Source organism: Coffea eugenioides, chromosome 2, assembly GCF_003713205.1.
Source record: "Coffea eugenioides isolate CCC68of chromosome 2, Ceug_1.0, whole genome shotgun sequence".
NCBI classification, from domain to species: Eukaryota; Viridiplantae; Streptophyta; class Magnoliopsida; order Gentianales; family Rubiaceae; genus Coffea; species Coffea eugenioides.
In genome coordinates, this window is record NC_040036.1 from 11,413,508 (window position 1) to 11,423,196 (window position 9,689).

The following is a 9,689-nucleotide window of genomic DNA, read 5'->3' on the forward strand; positions in this document are numbered from 1 at the left end:
ATTAAGGGATAATTTAAGAAACCACCCTTGAGGTTTTTGACAATTTCACTTAATTCCCTTGAGGTCTTAAAAATTACACATAACTCTCTTGCAGTCACTATTTTGGTAGTAAAAACTATTCAATGGTCAAAATTTTGAATGAATACGCTCATGAAATTGTGAAATTCATCTCACTTTCTCATAAAGCTCCTAAAAAAAAATTGAAGCATGCACAACATCACAAATCCTCTTTTAACCCTAATGTCTATTGTTCTAAACCATCCATATTCCTATATCGTAAATCAGTACCACCATCTCCATGGTCACCGCCACCACCAATCCCTAAATTCTAAAACCTCAATCTAAACAAATAAAGAAATAATAAAATAAAATAATTAGCACCATCAATCTCAACAAAACAAAAAATCACGAGCTACATTAATATAAAACCCTATCATTGAAATGTTGGAGTACTAACACCAGCCTCATTCTTCTTAAACCTTTAGTACGCATCTTTTTTTATTCATCTCCAAATCCTCCAAGGAAAGCTAAAATTAATTTGTAATATATTAAAATTATATTTAGGACATAATTGGTTATTTCACGAGTGAATCTTGTTTTTGTTTCTGTTTAGTGTCTCATTGTGTGAAATGCATTCATATGCACAAGATTGGGAGCCGATTGTTTAATCGCATGAAAAATATTAATATTTTAAGATTATTATGGTCATTTTATAGTATTAAAGGAGCTAAGTATAATATTGAAAATCTCAAAGGTACTAAATGAAATTGTCAAAAATCTTGAGCGAGGTTTCTAAAATTATCCCCAAAATTAAATATTAAAGATTTATAGACACATTCACATGAGAGTTGACAGGACTATATGCCAGAATAGCGCGACGTAAAATCTTAGATGAGACTAATTTAGTGAAATTTTTTTAATGTAAAATAGCCGTTTTATTGAAAAAGACAAAACGAAGCTAAAAAAGCGCTACAACTCAACCAAAGCAAAAAAAAAAGCTGCCCAGCTGATCTGTATTGCCATCTAAACAAAAGAGTATACGCAAGAATCAGTGAAATCTTTTCGCCGCTCTTTTTTTTTTTTTTTTTTTTTTTGCCTTTAAATGCGCCTTTTGTTTTTTGGGTTGCAGATTTGGGGCTAAGCTCCAGTACACGAATTCAGCACTTAGTTAGAATCAGTATTACCTTTTACAGCTTTCATTGTTTTTCACTGATTGTCCAGGCATATCTCGCAAGAATTTGTGAAAAAAAAAACAAACAAACCTTCAATAGTTTAGCTATTTCAAATTGCCAGATGAATAGAACTATTTTGGATAATCAGGACACTAGTATAGGTGAAAATGTCAATTGGTTGACTAACTCAAATTTGAAAACATGCAGTTTCACGAATTCTAAAAGCCATTTTTGAAAAATGAATACTTGCTTTAAGTAACTTGGCAAGCAATTGTCTAGTAGACGTTGGCAACATAATGATTGCGTGGAAATGCCAGCCAGTAAGCCCGTTGATATTATTATGGTAACACTCCTAATGAGATATTTTTTCCGTAAAATATCTTCTATCTCATTTTCTGTATTATTTCCTATTCCAACATCTATTAAATCACTATATACCCTTGATAAACATCTTATTTTAATGTTTTTGACGCAGAATGGGTACAAATATTCAGCCGCCATGCTCAAATTTCATTTGTTTTTGTGATGTGCATGATAAACCTATTGTTAACTTCAGATTATATATCAACCGCCAGATCAGAATCTACATATCGTGGAACCCAATTAGTTGCCCGTGATCAGCTTCCCAAATTTTAACCATTTAAAAATTATTCTGCACTTGAAATGACAAAAGATAAATACTTTTCTATGGAAGAAGTGAACAACAGACTGTCACTTCATCAAGTTGAGTTCACAGAACCACCAGCTCTTGGGCTGGTGGCCACCACCAAGCCCTTAAGGCAGGCTTTGGGGCAAGGTTTGACCCTTAAGGCTTTGGTGGGGACCTTGTTTCCCACCAAAATGCCACTCTTGTGGCTCTGCTTCAAATCCAGACGGGTGCGTAGTGCACTCGTCTGGTCCAGTGGTGATTCTGTCACTATCAACCTCCATAAGCTCAGTTGAACCTCTCCCATAGATAGAGTAGGAGTAGGAGTAGGGATGACAATTGATAAAAAAAAAAAAAAAAAAAAGTTGAGTTCACAGGATAAACGGGTAATTAATTTTCTCTATATTTTTCTAACGATTGTTGTCGTATCATCACAGTATCAGAACAAGGTACTTCCACACCGTTGTCCTTTTTTTTTTTTTTTTTTTCTAGAGCTATCATTAGGGGTGCGTCATGGATTTTCAGTGATGTATTTATGGTATTAAATTTTTATTATTAATTCTCTATGATCAAAGTCGAATTGTTTAAACTAATGACAAGTTTGATCGAATCAAATTGATTTTTGCATGAGATTGCAACGAGCCCAACAAGTTGCACCATGTATGTAGGCCTGCGATTTCCAACTCTCTTCGGCCCCATTAAGTTGAAAATCGGGTTCCAATGACTCTTAGGCCTTAGCAACGGGCAACTTTTCAAAAATCATGGGCAAAGTTGGAACTCTGAAAGTGGCCCAAGTAGGAGCAACAAACATTTATCAGTAAAAGTTAATTTTATATACATCATCATATTAGTAATCACTAATACGATTGAGTTGAATGTATGACACATATTTAAATTTTTAATTTTTAATTTTTAATTAAAATTAATTGTTATAATCTAACGGTGATAGTATATACACTAAAAGTATATAAAATATTAATCCAAACAATAACACATGTGAAATTTTTAATAGTCTTTCTTTCTAGCATCTTAGCCTGTTATATTTTTTTTTGACATATAAATTTGCCAAATCAGGTTTTATACCTCGTAGGCATCTCGAATCCCAATTCAGGTGTGGGCTTGGACTTTGGATTGACAAGATTAGGCTCTAGATATGGAATTTAAGACTGATAGTCAAATTCTTGGAAAGAGTTGAAAAAAGTCAAACTGTAAAATTACTAAAGAGAAGCCAACATTCAGATTCCAGAAGCGAATCATCATCAACTAGCTGCAACTTAATTTTGCATTCAGGTTTCTATCCTCTTCTTCCTTTTCTGATAAAATGATAATTTTGTTGATAAACTTGCTGGATTTCGTCCAGTACCAATTTCTTAACAAAATCGAGATTGTTTCTATCCTCTTCTTTGAGTTTGTTGACTTGGGCTTTCCTGTTTCTACCAGGCATATATGTATTCCGTTGCTGCCTTTTCTTGTTTGATATCTTATCCTTTTATCCTCATTTTAGTTTCTATTCTTTTTTTCTTGTTCAAGTTGGTCTTTTTCTTCTTTGCTTACCGTCGGCTGCATTAAATTACCCCCCATATTTTCATCCGTCTTCTAATTGATTTTCTTCATTTTTAATCTTCCATGTTTCCTTGTGAGAGACGCTTGAATTATGTTGTCATTGTACCTGTTCGCTTCCAGACATTCCTCGCAGATAAATTAAATCTGCAGAGTTTTCAAATCAAAGTTTGCACTGTATCTGTACAAGTCTTCAAACTAATTAGTTAAAATCTGCCCTCCAATTAAATAGATGAAACATGCATAATATGATCTTCTGTAAACATAAGTGAATCAGAATTAAATACATGTCAATATCCATCAAAGAAGTTGCTTGCTCTTCTGTGATTGCCATGCTCATTGCTGTAGGTACTGATGTTGATACTGATAATAACTTCCGCTTCTATCGTAATAATTTCCACTACCTCCATCCTGTTGCTCACCATATCCATAGGGACTTCCGAAAAGATAATCTGCTGTGCTTTTCCAGGGGTCATTTCTGTTTGCTTCATCACAAACTGGACATTTCTGCTGCCGTTCGATTTTGGCTAAGCAGGGCCAATAACCGAATATACTGTCACAAAGGTCCAGAGATTCCAAACCAGAACCATACGGAATATATGGTACTTGCCTGTTCCATTCATGACCATATCCTCCGTTTCTTCCATAATCAGATGAAGGAATTTCATCAAAATCCCTGGGTTCTCGCTCCGGCAATTTCCCATCAACATGACCAAGTTTTTCCTCCAGAGGTTTCCCAAGGTCGTCGTCGTCCTTAACATTGTCATCAGTTCCCTCGGTAACAGTATCTCCATCACCATCAAGGGATTCTTGCTCTTGCTCTTTGGTGTCTGCAGGCTTGCGTCCATCATCAGGCTTCGTTGAATGGCCATCTTTTTCTCCATAAGCTGAAGGAATGGATGCATATGAAAAGCCGCCCAACAATTCACCATTTGGCTGTGGGGTGGAACGAGGATAACAGATTGCATCTGAGGGAGGAAGAGGTTTGCCATAGGTTTGAGTTTGATCATAGCCGCCACCATAAGGTGTTGGATCATATTCATCCCACTCAGGCTCGTTAAACTCTAAGGTGGAGTAAGAGACTGTGTAATTTGTCCGAGAATAAAAGGAATCGACACCATAGGAGGGAGGTGGCTCATATTGGATAAGCCTCGGTTCAGAAAAACTATGCACAGAGTAGTTCTGTACTGGTTGAGTGGCATAAGAATCAAAGAAATTGTAAGAATATAATCTTGGCTCATTCACCTCATATGAAGAATATGCTAATGAAGCTGGAGGTGGAAGAAGAGCATCATAATCACAAGTACTGCTCATATAAGGAGTCCAGTAACACTCATCGACATCTCCCTTGAAGCCATAGAAAGCCATCAGAGAAGAATGAAAGGAACTTCAATTCTTGGTAGTTGCAAAACTACTGAGGTCTGTTGAAGATGTGTATCTCAAACAGAATTAGAATGTTAGCCATTGGATTCTTATCCACACGTACAATATGGGGGCAAGAGGGGGGGAAAGCAAACGTGAAAGGACTAGTTGTTGTTCATGTCAATAGTGGAAAAATTGAATATAGAAGTCACATTATTGAAAAGCTAGCTTTATTTCGTACACAACTTGCATTTGGCTATTATAAATCTGTAAGACAAAACGAAAATGTCAATTTCAGATGATGACATTCCAGCTTATTGTTAAGCTGGAAGGGCTAGTTTCCAGTCTTTACTGATAGTGTCGGAGAAAAAATGGTTGAAAACTGGTCATTCAAAAGAAATTTGGGGAATTACAGTTCAGCATCAGTTGATTAATGATGCTGGCTGGAAATTTGGTTACATATTATCGTTTCTACAAAATAAGTTATTTACCTAACGTGCAAAACGGTTTGACAATTCGGCTTCAAATCCTCAGTTGCAAAGCCCTGCGGTCACAATTCGGTCGCTTCACCCAGACTCTTCCACGTGAAAGCACGTCTTTTGTCTCATAAAGTTGGCATCAGCTTCATCAATCTTAGTACGGATAACGTGAAGAGTCCACGTGGAAAAGCGACCGAATTGCTACAGCTAGGCTTCGGGACCGAGGATTTGAAGCCAGTTCAGTGATCAGCATGCCAAGCAGTTGCATCTTTCGTTTTTGCTGCCCAGGGGCATGTGCAGCATTTGGCTTGATGAAAATCGAGAGAAATGTCGGCTGTTTACATGCTTAATCCCATAAACACAAACTACTACCCCTTCTTTTTGACAATCTGCTCAAGAAAACGCAGCCATGAAGAAGGGATCAAATCGAAATCTCTACCGACCTTCTAAATAGTGGGGAAGGATGATAATTTGAGACAGTTGACTGTTGACAGCAGATGGAGCATATTTTACGTATTTCATCTCGAAGTTAGATATAAAACTCTTAATTCAGATCAAATGGATTGACTTCAAAGAGCTTCACAAACCGTTTCATCATGCAGTTGGTTTGTCCTGCAGCGCGAAGAATCAGATTATATATATGGCAATAACAGCTGATAAGTTGCTAGGTGGCATCAAGTAGCAACAATTGTAGAAGGCAGAGCCTTGAGTCACAAGTCTGCAAAGCACATATCCTTGTGGAGGCAGCCCATCTATGGCTTCCCCTAAATGTAACAGATAAATAACGTGGTTTTGCGACTTCAAGTATTCTGCTCAAGGGATGAAAAGGCACACCATTGCAAAGTCATCTACAAACATCAGATTTGTCTATTGGGTGTATAATAACTTGATAGCAAGTACCGTAAATTGGAACTACTAGTATCCGACATCAGCTCAAACAATTTCATCAATGAACCTGAGAGCCGGTTGCTCATTACACGCTCATACAACCTTGATTCTTCTTACTCGTGATGAGACTACAAGTTTGGCATCTCCAAGAAACACAGTGAACAAGAATTTGAGGTTTTCGCAGGCGCTCCTAACCTTTGACTATGGGCGTCTCTCTGATAAATATTTCCTAGACAACTCTAAAATGAAAAACAACCTGCAAGGAGGCAGAGTTAACACAACAATCAAAAAGCATTTTAACTGAGTTGATCAGAAAAAAAGACTACGAAAACAAAATATTTCTTCAGCAGAGAAGGCAAAGAAACACAAAATGCACATTCACAACCGTCTTGATTGAAGACCAAAAAAAAAAAACGTCCGTACGGAGAACCAGGATGAAGATTTGAAACTCACAGTGAGCTCATTGTGAGGCAGATTCTGGAGTAGCTCCTTGTCTTGGTCTTCTTCGTTCAGGTGGAGGACCATCTCTTTGCCTCACATATGCTTTGCTCTTGTACTTGGATCTATTAGACTGCTTTGGCTGATAAGTAGGGTACTGGCAAGGTATTATCTCTCCATTTACATACTTGTCACCTAAAACAAAAATATAAAAACTTCAGGCTGCATCCGGAATAAAATGAATCACTAAAGCAGAACAGCTATTCCTAAAACAGACCTCCATAGTCCTTGTTCTTCACATCTATATAAGAGTCTGGAAGGACCCACAGAACCCCTGGCATTCCTACAAAATATGAAAATAGAAGATGACAAGTACATCAAGATGATGAAATCCTCACCCAACCAAAAAGGAATAATTTCAGAAACCTCCCTTGAGATTTTTAACAATTTCACCTAATTCCCTTGAGGTTTGAAAAATTACATATACCTCCCTGAGTTTACCGTTTTCGTAACAAAAACTATTTAATGGTCAAATTTTTGAATGAATAACCCAAAATGCCTCATGAAATTGTGAAGTTCATTTAACCTTGTAAAATTATTTAAAAACTATTAAACATGCACAAAATCTCAAACTCATTGTCAACCCTTGTATCTACTGTTTTAAACCTTTCATATTACCACATCTCAAATTAGTACCATTATCATCATGACCATTACCACCATCAATCCCTAAATTCTAAAGCCTCGATCGAAATTTAAAAAATTTGCATAGCTAAACTCAAAAAATTTCAACAACCGCATCAATACAACATCCTATCCCTCCAATATTGGAGTACCAATACCATCCCTATCCTTTGTAAACCCAATTTACATCTTTTTCTATTCATCTCCAGATCCTCCAAGCAAAGTTAAAATTAATTTTTAATATGTTATAATTCTGTTTAGGACATAATCGATTATTCCACAAGGGAATTCTATTTTGGTTTTCATTAAATGTCTTATTGTGTGATGTATTCATATGAACAAGATTAGGAGTGGATTGTTTAATTGCATGAAAAAAAATTAATATATTAAGGCTATTATGGTCATTTTGTAGGGCCAAGAGAGGTAAGTGTAATATTGAAAAGTTCAAGAATACTAGGTGAAATTGTTAGAAATCTCGAGGGAGGTTTCCGAAATTATCCCCAAAAAAATCATGACCACTGCAAAATAACATTGTAAACTCAAATTTTACATTCTCACACAATAATAACCTTTGAATTTCTCAGATGTTTCTTCATCTACAGTGCACTGGAATCCAGTGTATGTGGTCGTACTGAAGGCATACATATTCTTCTTTGCTTCTTCCATGCTGACAAACAGAGAGATGACCCAACATATGAGAAATTTCAAAAGATAAACATAATTTTTCACATAAAACCACATTGATGAAACTACTTAAATGTTCATTATAGTATTCTTGTAGCATCTTTACCACAACATCCTAGATGTGATGCGTCAAGACATTTTCTTGATTCATTCACATAAGTAACCCCAAACGATGTTAGGAACTTAGGAACATTTTGCTCTTTCCAATGTTGCAGATCAAGATCAATTGACAGAAAAGGAGATGTAAGGTCTCTTTCTTTGCAAGGGAAATTAATTTGGACTACAACTAAAGATCGGTAACAAACTTGCACTTCAATCAACAGAGACAGTATTCATCTCCTTCCTTCCCTTGTTTCATATTTAAAGTCATAGTCTTTCCCAAAATTTTATCATGAACAACAATCACATACGTAGATAACATAACGTCCTACATGCTACGCAGAGTCAGTCTAGATTAATTCACCAGAACCTTCCCCAAATACAGATTAAAGCCCAACGAGGTACATTATTTCCTAACGGATACGATGTTTCTTTCTTGATTTATGATCTTTGCCAAACTTCAGACCAAGCTAACTCTAAACAAATTTCAGCTATGTAGCTAGGCAATACAAGACTATTGTTTAAATTCAAAATCCTCCCCTTTAATACCAAAAAGAAGCTTCAAACTTTCTCACCAAAGATTCAATCTTTCACATCAATTCTTAGAGGTCATTCAGCATTCCAAATATCCCATTTGCACAAAAGCACACAATTTCAACCGTTCATCCAGACAAAATCAAATAACCGCACAAACAACACCCCCATCCAAATTGGTGAAACCTCAACACCAACTCACACAAATGCTGTTTTTAAGATAGCCATGCCAAAAAAACACAAGCTATAACATTATCAGGCCCCAAAAAAAGGATCTAATCCAAACTAAAAGGGTGGAAAAATTCGAGAGAGAGGAAAAAAAATAGAGTTACCTGCCAAGAACCTTGGCAAGAGTTTCAAGATAAGTATCAATCATCTGTTCTCTAGTAGGAGCAGGGTCTTTCGGGAACTCCATGACAATCAACCAATGATTATAGTCACAGCCAGGTAGCATAATAGTCTCTCTCGGCTCATTGCTGCTGCTGTTGCTTCTCCTAGCAGAGAAGTCATTATTATCAGAAGCTGCTTTTACAAGCGGGATTCTTGACAATTGGATGGATTTCTGGAGTGGGAGAAACGATGGGGAGGCAGAAGGAAATGGGTTGGGGAGAGATTGCAGAAAAGTCGGGGTTTTGGGGTGGGATTGGAAGCTGGGGTTTAGGGTTTTGGTCAGGTTAGAGAGATTGAGAGTTGCCATGGGGTTCAAGGAAATGAAGAAGATGACTGGGAAAAAGGATAAGGCAGGAAAGGTATAATAGTAGCAGCAGAATAGGGAAATAAAGAGCCGAAAAGGGCAGAGATATTTTTGTGCCTCAATCGCTAATAGACAAGCCAAATGGTCCAATTTTGTGGTTAAAACATATCAAGATAAGGAGTATAGCAATTCGACCCGAGCCGAGTTAAGGCCCCTCCTATCATGAAAGCTAGAGGTACCTCGGCTGTACAACGCACAGCCAGGGCCTCTAGAACATTAGTTAAATACATCGTAACAAATGTTTTAGTACATACTGAATAGAAATATAGGAAAAAAATTAATTATAAAAATAATTAAAATTTACTGTGAAAAGAAATTTCATATATAAAATTAACCCCAATTCATTGTGATTTGGAAAAAGAATTTTTATCCAATATTATGTGTACGTA

At 36.5% G+C, this 9,689-nt stretch overlaps 2 protein-coding genes across 2 annotated transcripts; both read right to left on the reverse strand.

Annotated features, from left to right (window-relative positions):
• Positions 1-3,580: 3,580 nt before the first annotated feature.
• Positions 3,581-4,904, reverse strand: LOC113761193. The gene has a single exon (XM_027304062.1). The coding sequence runs from the start codon at positions 4,744-4,746 to the stop codon at positions 3,715-3,717; it is 1,032 nt and encodes a 343-aa protein (XP_027159863.1). The 5' UTR covers positions 4,747-4,904; the 3' UTR covers positions 3,581-3,714.
• Positions 4,905-5,808: 904 nt separating this feature from the next.
• Positions 5,809-9,337, reverse strand: LOC113761774 (DAG protein, chloroplastic). Its single transcript, XM_027304903.1, has 5 exons — positions 8,879-9,337; positions 7,799-7,896; positions 6,823-6,888; positions 6,561-6,740; positions 5,809-6,363 (listed from the first exon to the last, which is right to left on the reverse strand). The coding sequence occupies exons 1-4, from the start codon at positions 9,241-9,243 to the stop codon at positions 6,568-6,570; spliced, it is 702 nt and encodes a 233-aa protein (XP_027160704.1). The 5' UTR covers positions 9,244-9,337; the 3' UTR covers positions 5,809-6,363; positions 6,561-6,567.
• Between the last annotated feature and the right edge of the window lie 352 nt (positions 9,338-9,689).

What these genes read in the sequence shown, in the direction of transcription:
- LOC113761193 (XM_027304062.1), bottom strand. Translation starts at nt 4,746, where the DNA reads ATGGCTTTCTATGGCTTCAAGGGAGATGTCGATGAGTGTTACTGGACT.
- LOC113761774 (XM_027304903.1), bottom strand. Translation starts at nt 9,243, where the DNA reads ATGGCAACTCTCAATCTCTCTAACCTGACCAAAACCCTAAACCCCAGC. An exon ending in CTTGCCAAGGTTCTTGGCAG is followed by an intron (nt 7,897 to 8,878) that starts GTAACTCTATTT and finishes TCTGTTTGTCAG; the next exon opens with CATGGAAGAAGCAAAGAAGA. An exon ending in AACATCTGAGAAATTCAAAG is followed by an intron (nt 6,889 to 7,798) that starts GTTATTATTGTG and finishes CATATTTTGTAG; the next exon opens with GAATGCCAGGGGTTCTGTGG.